Source organism: Schistocerca cancellata, chromosome 9, assembly GCF_023864275.1.
Source record: "Schistocerca cancellata isolate TAMUIC-IGC-003103 chromosome 9, iqSchCanc2.1, whole genome shotgun sequence".
NCBI lineage: Eukaryota > Metazoa > Arthropoda > Insecta > Orthoptera > Acrididae > Schistocerca > Schistocerca cancellata.
Window position 1 is genome coordinate 7,523,134 of NC_064634.1, and position 22,057 is coordinate 7,545,190.

General features: G+C 42.4%; 1 protein-coding gene across 1 annotated transcript in view; it reads left to right on the forward strand.

Moving 5' to 3' along the window:
* LOC126100129 (histone-lysine N-methyltransferase PR-Set7) overlaps window positions 1–22,057 on the forward strand; it is a 41,558-nt gene that overhangs the window by 6,937 nt on the left and 12,564 nt on the right. Inside the window, exons 3-4 of the mRNA XM_049910663.1 lie at window positions 6,704–6,848; window positions 12,749–13,010. Coding sequence (XP_049766620.1) covers window positions 6,704–6,848; window positions 12,749–13,010 — 407 coding nt within the window. The remainder of the gene's footprint in view (window positions 1–6,703; window positions 6,849–12,748; window positions 13,011–22,057) is intronic.

Consider the following 22,057-nt stretch of genomic DNA (forward strand, 5'->3'; position numbering starts at 1 on the left):
TAGGTTACAATTTGATCAAGCATATCATCATACAACATTACATTCCAAGATAGAAGTAAAATAGTCTTTGCACATCCCTTGACACCTGGAATTCTGACTTATATTTCTGGTGGCTGTTCTAGATTTCCACTACTTGCTAGGTCTACCAATCTCAAAAACAAAATCTGCCAATACTTCAAAAATCGTATGACGTCTTCTCTAAAGGAGAAAGTTTACTTTCGAAACGGCTGATCTGCCACAGTTTAAAAATTCTTGCACATTGTTGATTGTGACCTTTCGTTGCTTAACCCAGTTCCAAATGACGTTTTGTTAGTCTACATCACTGATGCCATCTGCCACATCTTTCCCACGCAATGGCACAAAGAAAAATCATTCTTCAGACACTCTAAGTGTGAAATTGTGGAGCAGATGTTAGAAATAGTAAACTTGTTCTTATAATGACCTGTGCAGCTATTGAAAAAGTGCTGAGGGTAACTGAAGATTACAGTACCACCTATCAGCGGGTCAACGGGAGCGTCTTATTCCATCCGTCTGCTTTGACCCGTGACACAAGAGTGTTGTGGTGTGTGACGTCATTACAGTGTGAAGTTTATGACTTGGTTGTGTTTGTAGATGCTGTCTTGTTGTGTTTGATGGTGCAGTCTGGTGGTGTGTGTGTGTATATGCTGAGTGTAATGTGTTGTATTGTGTTCATTTGAGCTTTGTTGTTGGATGTATGAAATCATCGTCAGTGTTTGTAGTTAGAGACAAAGGATTGGAAGTTTTTTCAGTGAGTTACCAATTAATATTTTTTGTGTAAGTGTTTGGCATTTTTGTTAGGTGTTACTGGTTTGTTGTGTGTTGTGCAGCAAGATGTTTAATTTATTGTGTGGCTTCTGTTTTTAGGTATGGATATGATGATGAAATGAAACAGTGCTATGTTGCAGTCAGAGATGGGAGGAAGACATGTTATTCATTTTTAAATTCCTCCAGTTATTTGGATTGATCACTGAGATTGTGAAGCGTAAGAGGTGCTATCCAAAATTTTCAGGACTGGTGCTACCATCTGTTGAAAACCTTACCTGTGGACTAATGGTCACCATGACCCTCGAAATAGTTCCCATCTGCACGTACACACTGGCCCCAGTGCTTCTGCCACTGGTCAAATGTTTTATGGAAGTCCTGTTCTTTGAGAGTGTTTGTCACCGCCAACAATGCTTCTTGAATCCTCTCTAGAGTGTCGAACCGACGGCCTTTCAACTTGAGTTTCAGTTTTGGGAATAGCGCGTAGTCGTATGGTGCCAAATGTGGTGAGTACGATGGTTGGGGTACAACCGACATGTTTTTTGCCAAAAAGGTCCTGGTGTGCAAGGATGTGTGACAGGGTGTGTTGTCGTGATGTAGCAGCCAGTTCCCTTGATGCCAAAGTTTGGGCTGTCGTCGCCGCTTGTTTTCATTGAGCCGTCGCAAAACTTCACAGTAGTACGCGGAATTCACTGTTTGGTTGGGTGGGATGAATTCTTTGTGCACAATTCCCTTGGTATTAAAGAAAACGATGATCATGCTCTTCACCTGTCACACTTTTTTGGGTCTTGGAGAGCCCGGGCTCTTCCACTGGGACAGCTCGTGCTCTGTGCCCCAAACACTTCTTGAATCATTGCAAGGGTCTCCATAGCACTTTTCCCAGATTCACACAGAATTTGATACACACATGCTGTTCCGTCCGCGCGTCGATCGTAAAATCGCCACACACCAAACAGAGTATTGACTCATCAGATATGCAGCTGTCACCACCTAGCGGTGCAAAGATCTACTACTCCTACTTTCCAGATGGTAGCACCAGTCCCGAATATTTTGGATTCCATCTTGTAGTATTTGTTGCGAGGACATGATGCTGACAAGAGTTTCGGCGTGTTGGACCAGGGACGCGTACATGTGGCAGTGTCAGCGTGATAATGTCTGGCGCTCCATTAGACGCAGTACCTGATTCGAGAAATCTAGGTTGACCATCAGAGAGAGCGTTTTGCTAACATATTATTTCTGTTATAGGTTCTCGATTAGTTTTTGTGCGGATGAGAGTGAGTGATAGAACGGTGTTAGGCTGGTTTTCTTTTTGTAGGGAAGCATGTTCTGAGTATGTTACATACACTCCTGGAAATGGAAAAAAGAACACATTGACACCGGTGTGTCAGACCCACCATACTTACTCCGGACACTGCGAGAGGGCTGTACAAGAAATGATCACACGCACAGCACAGCGGACACACCAGGAACCGCGGTGTTGGCCGTCGAATGGCGCTAGCTGCGCAGCATTTGTGCACCGCCGCCGTCAGTGTCAGCCAGTTTGCCGTGGCATACGGAGCTCCATCGCAGTCTTTAACACTGGTAGCATGCCGCGACAGCGTGGACGTGAACCGTATGTGCAGTTGACGGACTTTGAGCGAGGGCGTATAGTGGGCATGCGGGAGGCCGGGTGGACGTACCGCCGAATTGCTCAACACGTGGGGCGTGAGGTCTCCACAGTACATCGATGTTGTCGCCAGTGGTCGGCGGAAAGTGCACGTGCCCGTCGACCTGGGACCGGACCGCAGCGACGCACGGATGCACGCCAAGACCGTAGGATCCTACGCAGTGCCGTAGGGGACCGCACCGCCACTTCCCAGCAAATTAGGGACACTGTTGCTCCTGGGGTATCGGCGAGGACCATTCGCAACCGTCTCCATGAAGCTGGGCTACGTCCCGCACACCGTTAGGCCGTCTTCCGCTCACGCCCCAACATCGTGCAGCCCGTCTCCAGTGGTGTCGCGACAGGCGTGAATGGAGGGACGAATGGAGACGTGTCGTCTTCAGCGATGAGAGTCGCTTCTGCCTTTGTGCCAATGATGGTCGTATGCGTGTTTGGCGCCGTGCAGGTGAGCGCCACAATCAGGACTGCATACAACCGAAGCACACAGAGCCAACACCCGGCATCATGGTGTGGAGAGCGATCTCCTACACTGGCCGTACACCACTGGTGATCGTCGAGGGGACACTGAATAGTGCACGGTACATCCAAACCGTCATCGAACACATCGTTCTACCATTCCTAGACCGGCAAGGGAACTTGCTGTTCCAACAGGACGATGCACGTCCGCATGTATCCCGTGCCACCCAATGTGTTCTAGAAGGTGTAAGTCAACTACCCTGGCCAGCAAGATCTCCGGATCTGTCCCCCATTGAGCATGTTTGGGACTGGATGAAGCGTCGTCTCACGCGGTCTGCACGTCCAGCACGAACGCTGGTCCAACTGAGGCGCCAGGTGGAAATGGCATGGCAAGCCGTTCCACAGGACTACATCCAGCATCTCTACGATCGTCTCCATGGGAGAATAGCAGCCTGCATTGCTGCGAAAGGTGGATATACACTGTACTAGTGCCGACATTGTGCATGCTCTGTTGGCTGTGTCTATGTGCCTGTGGTTCTGTCAGTGTGATCATGTGATGTATCTGACCCCAGGAATGTGTCAATAAAGTTTCCCCTTCCTGGGACAATGAATTCACGGTGTTCTTATTTCAATTTCCAGGAGTGTATAAGAGGGAGTTAGGTGGTTTGGGAAGAGGAAGTATGGGAGGGGTAGTTCTCCGGTTGGTTTGTGTGTGTGTATGTGGGGGGGGGGGGGGGGGTGATGTGTGTTCAGGGTTATGGAGGGCCTTTCTAAGAGGGAATTGGTGGAGTTGATTGAAGAGTATATTGAGAAGGTGAGTACTGTCGTTTCAGGTACTTTTCGTCTTTATGATAGCATAAATAGAGAGCAGTTATATCAAGCTCTAGATGAACTGGGAATCTCGAGAAAGTTGGTAAGGCTGGTGAGAATGACAATGAGCGAAACACAAGGTAGTGTAAGAATAGGAGGAATGGTGTCCAATACATTGAGTATTAAAAACAGAGTGCAACAAGGTGATGCATTGGCATGTCTTCTCTTTAATGCCGCCCTGAAGAAGGTGATTGTCGGATGGCTTATATGTTCTTGAAATACTTTAAAAGCCTCATCAATGTCACGTAGATAGCATCTGTTTCAGGTGTCGAGGCGGATTGTCCATAATACATTCGAAGGTGGCTGGAGCATAGGACCAGAGGATAGAACCAATGACTGTTTGAAGATTCAATCATTTAACCCTCAACATCTTCTCCATTTCCTCCCAAATTATGTATTGTTCAGCCAGCAACACCCCATATGAACACCGGCTAATTGGTGGGTGAACTCCACTGTCGATCCCAGGGTTGGGTCAGACACTACCGAAAGTTCGATAGCAGCTTCCTCCACTGTATGTTGTGTAGTGATAACAGTGCACAATTCTGTGTCGGTGCCACTACGCTGCCCTTCCTGGACTGGTTAGGTTGTACAGTTGTACGTACGTTAAGGAATGAGTTGTGGGCGCTCACGACAGTTTGTAATCCAAAGTTCTCCTTGGTAACATGCAGTGCTTATGGTAATTGCTGGTATGTACATTTCTTTTTTGAGCATGAATAGGTTTTTGCAATCAGCAAAGGTTTCACAATTTAACTGAACATCTCTACTCACAACTAGTACTTGTCTCAGTTATGATGGTGGGATAACATTGTGTTTAGAGGCAAACAGCCACCCAGAGCAGTTTTGTTATGTGTGATTGTTGGAATAGCTTTGTCAGTTTGGAACGCTGATCTTGCACAATATACGACTGCTTGAATGCTTGCAAGAATTCCATCTGAGGAACGTGATGACTGCATTCTGTTAAAATGACAAATTTGGAGGGCCGTGTCCTGTCATTGATAATTACTCTTGCAATACAGTTTTCTGTCGACTGCACATATTTCCCATTTTTGACCCTTTCGTATCACGGAATGTAGTCTTCTTGGGCTGTCGACAACAAGCATTCGACATTACATCAGAAGGGGCATGTTGGGGAGCAACCTTGTCCAGTATACAACAATGGGGTTGTCCCTCAGGTCGATGGTAATCATTTGTAGGTGAATGGTATAAACAGGACTTTCGCTATGGATGACCTCTTGTGGCATAATAGCTGTCATAAAGTCAATTTCTTCCTCTGTAGAAGTGTGTGCCCAGGGCATCAACAGTGGGAATGTACTGGCACATTGTCCTCTGTCTTCCAGGTACCTGTTCCTTTGCAGGGCACTATACTCGGTGGGTGAGTTGGTTGTTGTACCTGTGTCGGCCGAATTGTGAGCTGTCATTTGATGGCTGTGGCATCAGTCTGAATTGGCTGAGTCCATTTTTCTTGACGCATTCAACTGGTGATCAAGAAAGATGCTGAAAATCGATAAACCTTATCTTCAACATTTGCTGTTATCTATTGCCTGCTGATGTATGAGGTCAACATTCATGGCTAGTGTCTCTTGCTTACTTGGTTTGACAGTCCTCACTGCCATAGAGTTCTGTATCTTTTCTCGTACTATCTCACCTGTTAGAGAAACAAGGTCGTGGTGTCTCCACAAACCCCATAGGGATCACATTCAGGAGTAAATTGTACCTCTATCATCCAAGTGTTTCCATTGAATTTCTTCGATGTACTGGCCTTATTTGATGAATTCTTCTGTTGTGACAACGGTTACAAGGAGAGCTCGGTACGTGTCTTCTGCAACTCTATCTAGTGTAAGATTTTGTCAGCTTCTGTCACATTGCAGTGTGACATAGGGCCAAAACATTCTGTTTGTAGGACTGTGTCATATCCCCATGATGTTAGACCCTCTTCGTCGATTGTTCCTCCACTAGGCAGACTTGCTACTGATTGTCACCAAATGTTTTCTACAGTTCAGTCTTGAATTTGTCCCAGTTATTGAGGTTCTTTTCATTGTTTTCGAATCTGTGCTAGGCTGTGCAGTGCAAGTACACATTTGCCAGAGATGTCATGTCATACCGTGTATTGTATTTCGTAATTCGGTCAGTTCCTTGCAGCCATTTTGTCAGGTCCTGACAAACATGTCCAGAAAACTCTGATGCCTGATGTATGTGTATCTGACTTACTCGTGTTTTGCAAGCCATTCATCACCTGAATATAAAAGACAGTGGAAATGATGTACTGCTTGTATTCCCGTTCCTCTCCTTATAGGCTACAGCTTTTACATTGCCACAATGATGTAGGTGGTTCAAAGTTCACAGGATCTCCAGCAAACAGTGTTGCATTGGATTCGCAATTGAGTCCAGATCCAGAAGTGGTGTTGTCAACAAAGTACAACACGCACAATTAGCACTGAAAGCACATTTTTATGAACAGTGCACACAGTCAGAACAGAACTGAAGTCCTGGGCTGAACATGATGCTATTTATAGAAGCATCAACTATTTTAGAGTACACTAGTGTTACAAACATGGAAAATTTGAGAATCTTTCAGAAATGATAACTATTAAATAACATATAATTGGTGGTGGTCGGATTCCAACTAGTGACCCTCAGCGTGCCAGCCTGTGATGCTAATCACTATGTCACAGTGTATGCAGCACAGCTCACAGCGATATACCTGTTATGATTTGAACTAAATATTGTGTAAGGTTATGCATGTTTAAAAGTGAGATTGTGAAAGGCAGTTATAAAGAATTAGAGTTGTTCACATTTAGAGATGATGATAGGAGGTTTGGATATGCCTTGATATACCCTTAATGTCCAGTTTATCATAGTTCCAGTGTGGTTTTTTTATGTCAAAAAGGTGAAAAGATTCATAACATAACAATAAACTTGCTTGTGTTTCAGGCACTGATTCTGATGAAAATAATTCTCTTCTGACACCTCAAAAGGCACACTTTACAAAAAACAAAACACCACTGTCTCCAGCGAGTGCACTATCTCTGCTGCAAATTACTGCTACTCCAAAGAAAGCAACCAAATCGAGGCGAAGGTATGTACTGTTTTACTTTTTTGAACTTCCAAAGTGCATTTTGCTCTACAAAACAGTACCCTGGCTGGTGATGGAACAAGTGGCCGTACTTTGCATTCACTATACAGTGGGTGAGTTTGTCAGAGCAGTGAATCACTGGTAGGTGCCAACAGTTTGCCAGCTGGTTGTTCTGTGGTTGCCAAGTCCTAAACTGTTTGGGAACTGTGTGCTGCCTCATGCTGTGTGGATCGCTAACTTTCTTATTTGTCTTTGAGCAGCAGCAGCAGGCCCTTTGATTGAGCAGATGTACCCACATTTCGATGTTTTAAGCAGTTGCCTTAGGGTCATTCCATGTCATATCAACACACTTTTAACTTGAATGTAAACTCACCTTCTCAGATTTTCATGAAACTTGGCACAAAGCAAGCCTCATAGAGATTAAGAGAAATAGCCAATTTTATTAAAATTTGTTGATCCACATTGAAAATATGGCAGTGTGGAGTTCTCAAAAATCATCACCAAAAAATGCTGTACCACCATAATTTGAAATTGCTATAGCAACTCTCCAAATTAAACTAAAATGGTGGGAGAAGTGTCATTTTGCATCATCGAGATGAATTGTTTTTAATTTAAATGAAAATCAAAATTTTTAACTTCTCAAAAAGCGCATCTTCCAAAATTTTCAAAAAACATTATTGTTAACGATTTCCCTAAATATGAAACTGGGTCTGTCATGGGTTCACACCTTTATAAAATTTCAAAAATTAACATTTCGCTAAGAAAATTATGTTTTTGTAGAATTTGTAGATTTAAATGGGCATATACATAACTTTCCAGTAAATAAATTCACACTTTCACTGTAATATATTTATAATGTTACTAGTGACTGTGATGAGTGATTATTTCATCAGAAGTACTAAAACTAAATTTTGTATCACAATTGTAATCAGTAACTGTAATTATTAAGATTTGATTACTATATGTAAAAAAGAACAAACTGGGATAGGAATTCCAGTTGTTAATTCCAAGAAGCTATTATTGTAGCTGTCCAGACCCTGCTTCGTCAGTTCAAGGACAAGCCATTTTAACTGTGAGTCTGAAACTGTTATGATTCAGTTGCTTTAAACCTATGAGTATTTGTGCCAAATTAGTGGCAGGTGGATGTGAATGTTTTTGCTGATTAATGTGCTGATACAGCTTCGTTAATATTTTGTAAGACATTGGTTAGTGAGCAGAATTATTATCTAAGTAATTACTTATTATTTCAGTATGTATTTTTAGTGTTCTGTATAGAAACATTTATAAATTTTAATTTCAGATGGTATTATACAGTCTTTGTACATCCGTATTTAAACTGGATGAAGGTGGATCACAGCTGGTATATTTTTTATTAAAAACGAAATTCCTGCAGCTGTACTTAAGATTTTATATTTACTTCGCTACTAGTTTCTGCGGTGAGACCAACACGTGCTCCACATAGATGGCAGACTCCTAGACTGAGCCGCACACAGCTGATTTCATCAAAGTGTGCAGGCCTGAAGATGGCGTTGATGCAACATCGAAACTAGTAGCGAAGTAAATATAAAATCATAAGTACAGCTGGAGGAATTTCATTTTTAATAAAAAGTATTTTACAATGGCTCAAGAAGAAAGATATTGGGAACTAAACTCTTGCAATCCTTTTAAAAACAGAATCATTCAGTGAAAAACATAAAACAGACTAAGAAATGTCCCTCAATGGATGTGTGATGTTTCCTAATATCCCAAAGATATAAAAAATTTGAAATAATTGTAGGAAGCAGATTTGTTCATTGAAAAACATTTTTAAAAAAGATTGAAGAAAATCTTCGGATGATGATGAAACAAGCTACGTTCCTCCACCTTCAGCTCTTCTGGGAACACTAAATACATCTCTTCAGGAATTAGGAAATTCTCCTGTACATAGTACAAAGCTTCAGATGGGACAGTATTCCCTCAGTAAGTTAAAAACCACTGAGTTAGCACTTTAAAAAAATTATTTGCTAAAGTAGAGGATTCCTCAGAAAATGACTGAGTCATTGTAACAATCTGTAATAGGTAACCAGATAGCTAGTAGGAAAGTAGTAGGAAAAAGAAAGTAATTGTACTAACCTGTTTGCCTGAATCTTGGAGTATTAGAAAAGATAGTGTGTGAATTCAGTGTTCCCAACTACCTGGGACATCAGGCCAAAAGGCTTTTGAAGGAAAGAGGTATATTAGAAACTCCTGGTCAAAAATCGGTAAGAATTTTTCACAAAAAGTTGTGCAAACAGTACACAATTATTTTTATGAAGTTGGTGAAATAAACAGAGTAATGTCAGGAACGAAAGACTGTGTAACTGTGAAGGAGGAAGATGGGGGTAGAACAGTAATATGTAAAAGACTTATTTTGTGCAGTTTGGAAGAAGCATATAAAAGTTTCAAAGCAAAATTTCCAGCAATGAAGGTCGTGTTTTCTAAATTTACAGAATTGTGCTCAAAACACTGCATTTAAGCTGGTTGTTGTGGCACACAGTATATGTTTTTGCACGATACATCAAAACGTCAAAGTAATGCTGGAAAATGCTAAACTTGGTATCTTGAAACAGTGGAGAATTGCCCTCTTATAAACACTGTTTGGCAAAAGTGCTCAACAACCGAGCATCATTCCACTGCATCATGAGAAACTGTAGTTCTTGCCCAGGAAGTGGCCCAATAAAAAGAACACTGCAAAATGCATTTGATGATAATGTGGTTGAAAATATCACTTTTTGACAGTGGGTTTCAGTGGACAGATGCAAATTACAAATAATGCAGAAGACCTCATCAGAGTACATTGAATTATTTTCTGGAAGACTGAGTACACTAGTACTCCATGATTTTCTAACAAAGCAGCAAGGCTGTTTTCTAAATGAAATCAAGGAAAACTTGAATGGGGGTGAATGTGTTGTCGTATGTTACTTCTCCAAGAATTACACATTGAGAGATTTCTGGAGGAGTGCTTTAGTCAGTTGTTTCCGTCAAAAGGACACAGAAGTGACATGCTTTTGTACCTATTGTGTCAAGTACATCAAAAATATTGGTAGAGACTTTTTAAGACACAACAGAATCAACTGTTGAAACAGTTACAAAATCTCCAGAAAGATTAGCTTTGAAAGACATTCATGGATATGTTGCTGTTTATAGCATTAAATGGTGGTTAGGTTATATTTTAACACAAGACAAAGATCCTGATAAAATTAAAGTTGCTTTCCTTCGCCCAACGGACCTGTCAGTGTCTTCTGCATACCCTGTAAAACCAGATATTCTGTGGTTATGTATAAATGATATTCTTTGTGAGGTAAACCCAATAACACCAACAGGAAGAATATATCAAATTCCTGGGGATGAAACTGTAAAAACAGAAGAAGCATTTAACAAGAAGTTCATTCTTAAAACATCAACTGTTTAAGTCAGGTTTTGCTAGTCACATTTGGAATGTGTGTGTTAACATTAAATTTGAATGTGTGTGTAGATGTGTTAAGAATGAAATTATGTACATTTTTGCTTAAATCTAGAAATTTTACAGAAATTTTGTGAACGTGTGAACCCATGACACGCCCTCTTTCGTACTCAGAGAATTAGATAACAGTGATGTGAAGCATTATATATAATTTTTGAAAATTTTTGAAGATGCGCTTTTTGATAAATTAAAAATTTAAAATTTCATTTAAATTTATGAAAATCATCTCAAACCCATACCGTGTGGTACATCATAGGACAGCCCATAAAAAGAGTTGGCAAAATGACATCTCCCACCATTTTAGTTTAAGTAGGAGAGTTGCTACAGTAACTTGAAATTATGGCAGTTAGTGTTGTTTTCTTTTGTGATTTTTGACAAATTTACATTGCCACAGTTTCAAAATGGTCAACAGGTTCTAATAAAATTGGGTATCTTTCTCAATTTATATGTAGGCCTACTTTGTGCCAACGTTCATCAAAATCTGAAATGGTGAGTAAAATCACTATGTTGATTCGATATGGAATTGCCCATACTAGGAAATATCATGAATGAGTAAATATGAGAAGATTCTGTTCACAATATCCTTAATCAGAAATAACAAATTGAAGGAAAAAAAATTGATGCCTTTGAACAGTCACAGATTACTTTCTTTAATACTGTACAAGATCATTTCGAGCTTTTAAACCATATTACCAGTTGGTGTTCATTTTAATTTGAGCTTCAGCATTTTTTATTTAACTTAAGCAAATGAAATTAATTCTTACTTAAATATGATTTAAGAAGAGATCAATTTCTGATATTTCGTTCTTCCAGGCATTGACACATTGTTAAATGCAGAATGCGACTAGACTGGGAATGTCCTCACATTAGATTTCAAAATGTTATGTTTATTGCAAGTATAAAATTTCCACCTGGGGTACAGAGGTTACATGTATTATGAAATCTATAACAGTATTTTCTACCCTCAAAGTGCATGAGTCGAACAAAATCACATAAGTGATACACCTGTTTTGGAGCAGAGTTTATTACACAATTTGTACCATGTAAGTGGAACATGAGTAATTGCGATTTGTCTATCTCACATTCTAGAGATTTTTGACCAATTGAATTTAATCAGAAATACAAAGCACTCAAGATTTATGTTGTACGTATGTGGTCAACTGAGATAATAGGAAAGAAATCGCCATAATCGTTCACCAGAACATATGTCAGGATGAGTTAGGTTTTAGTTGCACCAATGCTTATTTTTTGCAGTCCTGTTTAGAAACTTAGATGATGATAATAAGTGAAATTCTAATATGTATGAGGATAGCACATTGATAACCTCAGATTTCTAGCTGCTGCCATTTTAGTTTTTTCCTTATTAATTGTAATAATGTGCACAATGAATTTGTCAGTGAAACTGAAAAGGAAGATATTTCTTTTCCTCCACCTGTGAGACAGTGAGGAGTCTATATCCGTAGAGCTGTTACGACATTGCCAAATACACTTCTGCACAAAGAAATTGATTACAGAATCTACACCAAAAAGTGTTTTAGGTAAGTCTCTCCTATTATGTAACAACTTGGGTGATGCCATGGGAAGTGGGCAACATGATGCAAGAGCTCAGTGGCACCACATTAACAATAAAAGAAAATGTACATTTGTATAATTAGCAGAGCACAAGGAATATGACCTTGTAAATTCAGATATTTTGCAGTAAATCATTATATTTTTGATTACTCATCTGAAAACTTATATATCACTTTAATATGCGAAAACCTTTTCCCCACTTAAGAATAGAGTGATTTCGTCGATTAAGTTCCTCTTTAATGCCCCAAGTATAGAAATAATCTAGGCTTCTATGAACAATTAAACTTTACAGGAAATCTTTACCCTGGTTAGAAAAGGGGAGGGAGTTACTTTCGCTGGTGAACACTGCATGAAGCACCAAATGAAGAGGCCAAGGTAAGCAGGGGCAAAACACGGGTCAAAATAGAAATTGTGGGCACGCACAAGATTTGCAGCTTGGGACAGCGTCGTGAAAATCTTTGGACTAGTCGTGGCTGTAAACCATCTCTAATTAGTTTTGAATCCTTTCTCAAAAGCATACCTTTTTCGGGCAGTGATCTTACCAACGAAGCTATCTAGACACATCAAGTGACCCACTCTCCAAGCAGTGGTATAGTGTGAGACACTTTATTCTGTTGATAGTTAGCTGTCCTTACTAAACAAATGTGTTTTCAGTCTATGAATCTACTTTCCTAAGAAGAGCGAAAGTTTATGTAATAAGATAACTTGTCGTATCAGTTGTTAAAATGCAGAGTGACGAAATTCTGTTATTTTAGGAAAGTCAGCTAAATTTTTGCTGTTTCAAATTGTAAAAATTCAATATGTTCACAGCTATTAGTACTAATGGTCTTTTTTTCCCCACCACTAACAGGTTAAATCCCAGCCAGATAGCCAACCAGCAGGCACCGGCAGCATTAGCACCAGCTAGCGGCAGAGTCAGACCCACGTTCTGCCCACCATCTGTCAAAGGGAAAAAAGTGACTGCGCTGTTTCCTGATTCTACTCAAAACCACAAACTTACTGAGTACTTTCCAGTGCGGCGCAGTGAACGAAAAACTAAGAAAATTGTGCTGGAGGAATGGCAGAAGACTATAGAAGAAGCTATACTTTCGGAGAAAGAAGAAGGGCTCGAGGTAGGTTCATGTAATATTGTAGCAGCTTGCATTAAGTGAGCTAATGTTTGAAGCTGTTCTTCAATTGTTGATTTAAGTTATCAGTCAGGAAAAATTAGTGACTTGAGAATTAACAAAAGTAAAGATGCACTGTGCTTTGGTTTCCGTACTAAGTTGTTGGATCAATATGGATGTAAAAAGACTGGTACTATGCCAATATTCAGTATTAAGAGGTATAGTACAACTTGACATATCAGCCAATAATGTCATTTTGCCAGTTCTGTAATGTGAAATTTAGATCACACACAGAACATATAGCATAGATTTTCGTGTTAGTATATGTATAATACCAACTCCTTTGGTCTTTCTAGTGTTCATTATGGGGGACATATAGAAAAGAAACAAATATTATATGAAGAAATGAGGGGGGGGGGGGGAGAGAGAGAGAGAGAGAGAGAGAGAGAGAGAGAGAGAGAGAGAGAATGCTATAATCCTGTATGTTACTCAGATACGCACTGCAAACTTGGCTGCCAGCACACTACTGTCAAGCATTCTGCCATCGGCATCAGCGCGGGCATCCCTGACTCGTGCACATGGCATGGCAACCGGTGTGCCGTCTACTGGAGCTCTTTCCATACATAAGGATAGCATGGCAGATGTTCACCCTCAGATGTGTCCTACTATTCATTGAACTGTTTCTATGCTTGTGTGTACTCGTATCTGGATTAATAAACTCTCGTTCTTCGTGGCCACGCTATTACTTGCATCTTACACTTCGACACAATTGGCAGTGAGTGCAGTGTTCACTTCCATGTGCTAAGTCTCTTTGGTTTGTCTGTCAATTCTTGTGTCCATGCAGGCAGTGCTCAAATCTCCTTGAGCAACAGCAGGCAATTACGAACATGTCAGCCACATTAACTACGTGGGCTGCCGCACTGTCTGCCTTCCCATTGCCCTTCCCCACCTCACGATGATGCGGCCAAAGACTGGGAAGCTTAGGAGAAGCAGGTTCGACAACTCTTTCTTGCTTTTAGTGTCACTGACGCTAACAGCTATTTCTTGGATTTCCCCTCTGATTTACGAGGCGGCACACAAGTTATTTCGCACAAGAACCTATGTCCCTTTCATTCAACAAAATGTGTAAGTTGTTGCCTAATTACTACCATAAGTGTACGTGTGTCATTGCGGTGCATGTCGAGTTCTGTTGTCGTTATAAATGACTCCAACAGTCTTATCCGGCTTAGGTGGCCGAACTCCACACTCACAAATGTCGGTTTGTTACCGATGCCCATTGTGATTCCTATGTTGATTATATTTTCATGAACCCATAATTTTGTTGGCTCCCAACAAGCAGGTATATCGATGCACACTGCTATGTGAAACCAGTCTATGGCTGGAGTGTTAAATACCACCCAATCTTTTGAGGTTTCCTGTGTTACTGGTGATTAGATTGATGCACGGTGTGATGACACTGTGGCAGCTCCTGTTCCTGGTCATTGAGTGTCAGTTAGTTTTGGGGTGGAAGATGACTTGGAGCCTCTGCCCCACACTGGACAGCAACATGCCAAACAACAACAAAAATTATTATGCCAGCTCTCGGCGCTCCATTCTTCCCCGTAACATATTGTGCAATATGACAGGGCCACGCGCCCTAAGTGCTGAGCGACCTGTAGCAACTTTAGAAAAAAAGACATACAGCATATGTGTGTTGTTCCGAGCCTTCCCTTGCAGATATGGACAGGACCTTGTGTATCTCCACTGGTGCTAATGCCTACTAACAAACTGTTTTATTGACATGCGAGTGAGGGACAAAGAGCTCTGGCTGCAAGTGGTTATGAGTGCAGCTGTGATGTTTCTGAACTTTCAAACTTATGTGGACGTGGCATCTCCGGCATTGTCCGCTGTTACTCGACAGTTGGAGAGTTATAACAAGCAACGTATTCCAATTTTGGGGCAATTTATGTCTCTCACTCTGTGTAAAATGGTCGTATGTTCCTTGACTTTTTTTTGCTACTGGATGATGCTGGCACTGATAATTTGTTTGGTCTGGATGATTTCATTGCTTTTGGTTTTTCTGTTGCGGATGCAGTGCACCTCATTTCTGATCAGGTCCCTTACTGGTAGTTGTATTCTCTATGTTCAGAGTTCTCGACACTCTGCTCGAATGGCTTAGTGTGTACCACAAATTTTACAGTCCACATTACTCTGAAACATACAGCAAATCCGCCATGTGTGATCAGGTGAAATCCCCCTCATCATTTTTAAAAAACAGATTGGTCAGCTTCATCTCTGCGGCAACTTTAAACTGTCCATTAATGCTCAATGTATCGTTAGTACCTACCCTTTGCACCTTCAGGATGAGTTATTGACCAAACTCACCTGGGGTCAACCATTTTCTAAAACTGATTTATCTTAAGCTTATTTATAGGTTGCATGGGATGAGGATTTGAAATGGCTCTTTGTGATTAACTTGCCCTTGGTCTCTGATGTGGCAAGCACCCCTGTGATTTTTCAGCTGTTGACAATACCTATTCCATGGTGCATCAGCTATAGCGGTGACATTGTCATGGTGGGTACATCAGTGGATGGGCACTTAAGCAACTGAAGCTCATTGTTCATGGTCTTACATACAGCTGAGTCGAAATAAAACATGATCGAGTCCCACTTTTTTCAATCATCAGTTGTGTATTTGGGGTTTGAGGTTTCTCGGGATGATGTAAAGCCTTTGCATCATTGTGTCACAGCTGTCAAGGCTGTGTCTTGCTCTACAAATGTCTAAGAACTCGAGTGATTTTAAGGAAAATTTCCTACTATCATAAATTCACTTCAGATGCGGCCATGTTGACCCGTCCTCTTAACAAAATATTTCAGAAGGACATTACTTTTCAGTGGACACCGGCCTGCAAGCATGAGTTCATACTTTTGAAATCTAAATTACATTCTACTCCTTGTTTGGCTACCTTCCATCCTGGCCACCACTTGGTCTCAGCTATGGATATCTCCCAGTACAACCTCGGGACCATTCTCGCACTTTGCTATGAGGGATGGTTCCTGGTGTGTGATAGCTTAACTCTGCTCAGCAGCAATACTTCTGAGTTGAAAAGGAAGCACTTACGACCATCGTATGCCCTCATAGAGATTCGTGTACTCTGGTGTGAGTCTAAATTCTACCTCATTGTGGTCCACAAGCCTTTGGTTTCGTTGTATAATCCTTCTGCTTCATTGCCCAATAAGGTGGCACATTGTCTCCGCCATTGGGCCATTTCATTCTCACTACAACTGTGCAATACATTTTTGGACTACCATGCAGCATACCAGTTTCCAATGGGGCTGCATTGTGCTGTTGGTCAGGATGAAGTTTTTTTGTATTCACTTAGATATTGAGGCGCAACATGCAGTAGAAGGATTTTCTATCACGGGCTCCCAGATCACAGCGGGTTTTACACCTTGTTCAGCACGGTTGGCAGAATCGGACTCTGAGCAGGGCTTATGATCCTTTTTATGTAACTTTTTTTGCTGTGGGTCACCACCTGCCTGTGTTAGAGGTTGTCGTCCACTTAGGTACAGGTGGGCTGTCACCCAGTGTTTTGTTCGCAACCGCCCTCGGGTCGCATGTGCTTTAGCTCCGCCTGGGACATTGGTGGGTCTGGTGTACCGAGTATCCGCCATACAATCGCTCCTCCATTCCACCCCCAGTCTAACGCTGAGGCCGAACTTTTTGTCACATATTCAAAGTTCAAATGAAGAAGTATGTCACAGACTTTTCCACTGACGGTGCCTCAACACGATTCTCAAGTTCATACAGATTTACACCGATGGGGTATTGGAGTCCTGCTATGATGCTCCACTGTCACCAACCCCGCACCCTCCTCTGCCTGCTCGTGTCACACCACTGACATCTGTCCGTGTGGCCTTCATCGTGGTTCTCTCCATGTTCGATGGTCCGGTTGTGGGATTTGGCCACCAAATGAAATGGATTCCGTCCACGATCCACAGCTGCAACAGCTGCCGCCTCTGTACAGTGCACTCCAGTGATGGACTGGTTGTGTGCCTTCACGATTGGCCGTACATTTGTGGCACAAGGAGGGGCACAGGGTGGCCACTGAGGCTGCCTCTGCCACCTCCCACAGTGCCTGCCAAGGTTTGCAGGGTGTCCCTGTCGTTGGGCAGAGTCCCCCTCCTCACAGTTGTCTCTACCTCCTGCCTCTCCTCAGGGGCACGGTGCCCCGACACCTGCTGTGGGCCCTTCCCGCGTGGCCCCGCCACCATCTGTGCTTCGGTCACCAGCTGGACCGGCGCTGTCAGTCCCTTAATGCCAGCACCACTGGTGCCCCACCCGAGTCGCCGACACTTTCACTGTTGCCACAGTTGCACTGTCGTGTTTCCGAATGTTGAGACACTTCCTGCACCCTCGCCACCTGTTCTCTCCTCTGGTATTAAGTGGGGAATGGATGCTGCACGTGTCCAAGGCTGCATGACTTCTGCCCGTAGTCACCAGTTCTGGCCCATAATCTTCTTCTGCCTTGCCTCCGGCACCTGCGGTGCCTACTGCGGACACCACTGACGTGTCAATGGTCATCGTGATGCCTTCGTCAGAAGAGTGCCCTTTCCCTGAAGGGGAGGCTGGTACACGCAACAGGTGTGGCCGCCAGCAAGCTACATCCTAACGTTCCACTGTCGTCGTCTGTGCAAGCTGCCTACCAGAGGTACGTGCGACTCATGTATGTGGCACAGTAACTGTTGTGTCGTCTGCCTGAGCAGTTCCCTATGTAAGGACAGTGTGGCAGGCGCTCATCCCCAGATGTGTTCTACTGTTCCATGTACCGTTTCTGTGCTTGATTAATAAACTCTTGTTCTCTGTGGCCGCAGTATTATTTTTGTCTTAAATTATGACAGATAACTTAATGTGTATATAAATATTTTAAGAGTGTCATGAGCAGGTACACTGCCCCTTCATGGCACTTCCCTAGTGTTGGCAATTCCCACAGCTCGAGTGTGTGGTATGGGACAAAGGCAGAGAAGAAATTGGTAGTGCTACAAAATCGTCTCTCTCTCTCTCTCTCTCTCTCTCTCTCTCTCTCTCTCTCTGCATAGGGCAAAGTCTACACTCACTCAATACGTGCGGACCATTCTCGGTTGCTAAGAAACTTCTGAGCAACATCCACTCTCATATCGTAGATAGTGATATCGTCCTACTGCTTAGTCAGAGAAAGGAAGGCAGATTACTGTTCAGATTGTCTACTAGTGGTGAGGTCCGTAGATATGAAATGCAAGCTCAGATTGAGGAAGGACAGCAGAAGGAAATCCAGAGAATGCTGAAGCTCGTGACAGTAAGAAAGATGACATCATGAGGACGGTGTAAGTTTCATTCTGCCTCTATCCCATGAGATGGAAAACTGTTCAATTAATGTAACAGGTGTTAGTGGTTATCAACAGAAATTTATTAAACGACCGTGTAAGGCCCCCGCAACACGCAGAAGTGCCACAACACCTCTTGGCATGGACTTGACTAATCTCTGAAGTAGTGCTGGAGGAAATTGACACCATGAATTCTCCAGGGCTGTCCATAAATCCGTAAGAGTATGAGGTAGCGGAGACCTCTTCTGAACATCATGTTGCAAGGCATCCCCGATATGCTCAGTAATGTTTCTGTCTGGGGAATTTGGCGGCCAGTGGAAGTGTTTAAACTCGGAAGAGTGTTCGTGGAGCCACTCTCTAGCAACTCTGGATGTGTGGGGTGTCGCATTGTCCTGCCAGAATTGCCCAAGTCCGTCAGAATGCATGATGGACATGAATGGATGCAGCTGATAAGACAGGATGCTTATGTATGTGTCACCTGTCAGTCACATCTAGACGTATCAGGGGTCCCATATCACTCCAACTGCACACACCTCGCACCATTACAGAGCCTCCACCAGCTTGGACAGCCCCCTGCTGACTTGTAGGGTCCATGGATTCATGATGTAGTCTACATGCCGATACATGCCCATCCACTCAATATACGAGGGCTATCCACGAAGTACATTACGTTCTTGTTTGTGTCCATTAGGGGCGGGGCTAGCGCGGCCATCTTGGTGTCATGGCATTCTGCCACTCAGTCGGCATCCTGCCGTGCTAGTGAGAGGTTCGTGCTGTACTCCGTTGAGTTTCTGTGACTGTTTGAAATGTCAGCGTTAATTGAAAATGCCGCGAAGTGTGAAGTGCGTGCTGTAATAAGGTTGATGGCTGCAAAAAACTGTACACCGATAGAAATCTATCGGCAGCTTTGTGAAGTGTATGTGGACAACATAATCACTGAAGGTGGAGTGCGTTAATGGGTCATAAAATTTAAAAATGGCCGAACTAACGTTCACGACGAAGAGCGAAGTGGAAGACCCAGCATAGTGACTGCCAAACTTGTCGAAAAAGTCGATGACGCGGTCCGTGAAAACCGTAATTTCACAATAATGGAACACTCTATGAGTTTTCCACAAATTTCACGAAGTTTGTTGCACGAAATCATTACCGAAAAGCTTGGTTACCACAAGTTTTGTGCAAGATGGATACCAAAAATCTTGACAGAGATTCACAGAAATCAGCGAATGGGTGCAGCGTTAACATTTTTGGACGCTTACGAGAAATATGGCGACTCATTACTCGATCGCATCGTTACTGGTGACGAAACATGGGTTAAGCTGCGAGACAAAATTGCAGTCAATGCAGTGGGGCACAAAAATTCCCCCCAAAAACCCAAGAAATTCATGCAGACAATGTCGGCAAGGAAGGTGATGGCGACTGTCTTTTGGGACAGAAAAGGTGTGATTTTTGTGGATTTCCTGGAAAGAGGCACTACAATGAACTCTCACAAAGTTATTGCCAAACTCTGCACAACCTCAGAAGAGCAATACAAAACAAGCGCTGGGGAAAGTTGGGCTCAAAGATCTTGCTGATTCACGACAACGCCCGGGCCCACACGGCAAATGCCACTCGTGAAGTCTCGAATCTTTTAAGTGGGAGTTGTTTCCGCATCCGCCGTACAGTCCCGACCTGGCACCGAGCGACTTCCACTTATTCCCAGCAACGAAGAAGTGGATGGCTATGCAGTGTTTCGATGACGACGCACAGCTTCAAGAAGAGGTAACCACGTGGTTGAAGGCGCAGGCGGCCGAATTTTATGACGAAGGAATTTCCTAGCTCGTCCATCGCTACGATAAGTGCCTTAATTTAAATGGCAACTGTGTAGAAAAGTAGTATTTAAGTGTGGCTTTCATCTGTATATAATAAAAAAATTTCCAATACTTTATTTATTTTTAATTCCAAAACGTAATGTACTTTGTGGATAGCCCTTGTAATTTGAAATGGGACTCGTCCGACCACGCAACATGCTTTCAGGCATCAACAGTCCAATGTCGGTGTTGACGGGCCCAGGCAAGGCATAAAGCTTTGTGTCGTGCAGTCATCAAAGGTACACGAGTGGGCATTTGGCTCTGAAAGCCCATATCGATGATGTTTCGTTGAACAGTTCACATGCTGACACTTGTTGACTGCCCAGCATTGAAATCTGCCCAGCATTAAAATCTGCACTTCTGTCATTTTGAATGATTCTCTTCAGTCATCATTGGTCCCGTTTTTGCAGGATCTTTTTCCGGCTGCAGCGATGTCAGAGATTTGATGTTTTAACAGATTCCTGATATTTACGGTATACTTGTGAAATAGTAGTACGGGAAAATCCCCACCTCATCACTACCTCAGAGATGCTGTGTCCCATTGCTCGTTCCCCGACTGTAACATCACGATCAGACTCACTGCCATTATAGTAGCAGTAACCAATCTCACAACTGCACCAGACACTTGTTGTCTTATATAGGCATTGCTGACCGTAGTGCCATATTCTGCCTGTTTACATATCTCTGTATTTGAATACGCATGCATGTACCAGTTTCTTTGGCACATCAGTGTATAATATTCCATGAAGAAGCTATATTCCATATTTTGTGGATTTTAGAGACAGTTTAGTCATATGTTTGCAGCATCAAGATTTCAGTCCACAGAGACAGTCAGTGAGAAGAATAAGCACAGCACATAAGCACAGAAAAGAACAACAACAACTTGGGTGATTCACTTGGATATTATAGTTTCAGAAAGCTACAATAAAAACATTTTTTAACTTACCAAATTTTGGACAGATTTTTCTGTTAATGGTGGTGGCACGGTAATAAATAAAACTCAATTTTACTACGGTATCAATGTGACCAGAGAATAATGTTTTTGATTCATCCCTGCATCATAAGATTTGTGGTCACCCTTCTCACTTTCTCTATAAATTTAAATTAACTACCACTAATGCACACATTCGGGTAAAAACGTCTACTAGGTTGGGTAGTAAGTGATGTTTCACAACACTGAGCTTAAAGTTCAAAAATATGCATTGTTTATTCAATACTTCCACATATTAAATAGCAGACAAGTGGAAAACCTAATTTCCATTGCTAAATGGAGCAAAATGTGACTTGACACTCCCTTCCCCGCCGCCCCCTCCAGTCCACCCCCACCCCACCCCAAAACAGTTGTAGGGAACTTTCTATAAAATTAGTGAAATGTAATAAACTGCTAAATTATTACAATTGCAAGTGTCCATCGGCGATTAATATTCAGAGTTCGATCTGTCTAGCCCAAATTGGAGTCCCAACTGACACATGACTAATTCAGAGTCCACACTGGTTCTTATCACAAAAAATCAAGTCCAGCTGACCCACTGCAAAATTATTCTACATTCATCAGTCTAATGTCGTGAAATTTTTTAAGTACAAAGAAGAATCACTGCTCAGAGACACGCAGGTTCTGCCCCTCTGTGCGCCTCCCAATGGCTGCTAAAACCGAAGAGGGCAGTGACCTTCTATAAGCGTGGACAACTGTGGTCTGGAAAAGTTTCTGTGAATTTATGTTGTACAGCTAGTAGAAAATTTCACTAGTTCAAAATACAAATTTTGATTCTCACGTGCTATACTGAAATTAGAAGTACCAGATGTGTGCAGAAACACAGACTGAAATGATGTATTACAGTAAACATTTGGTTAATTTGTCCTCCC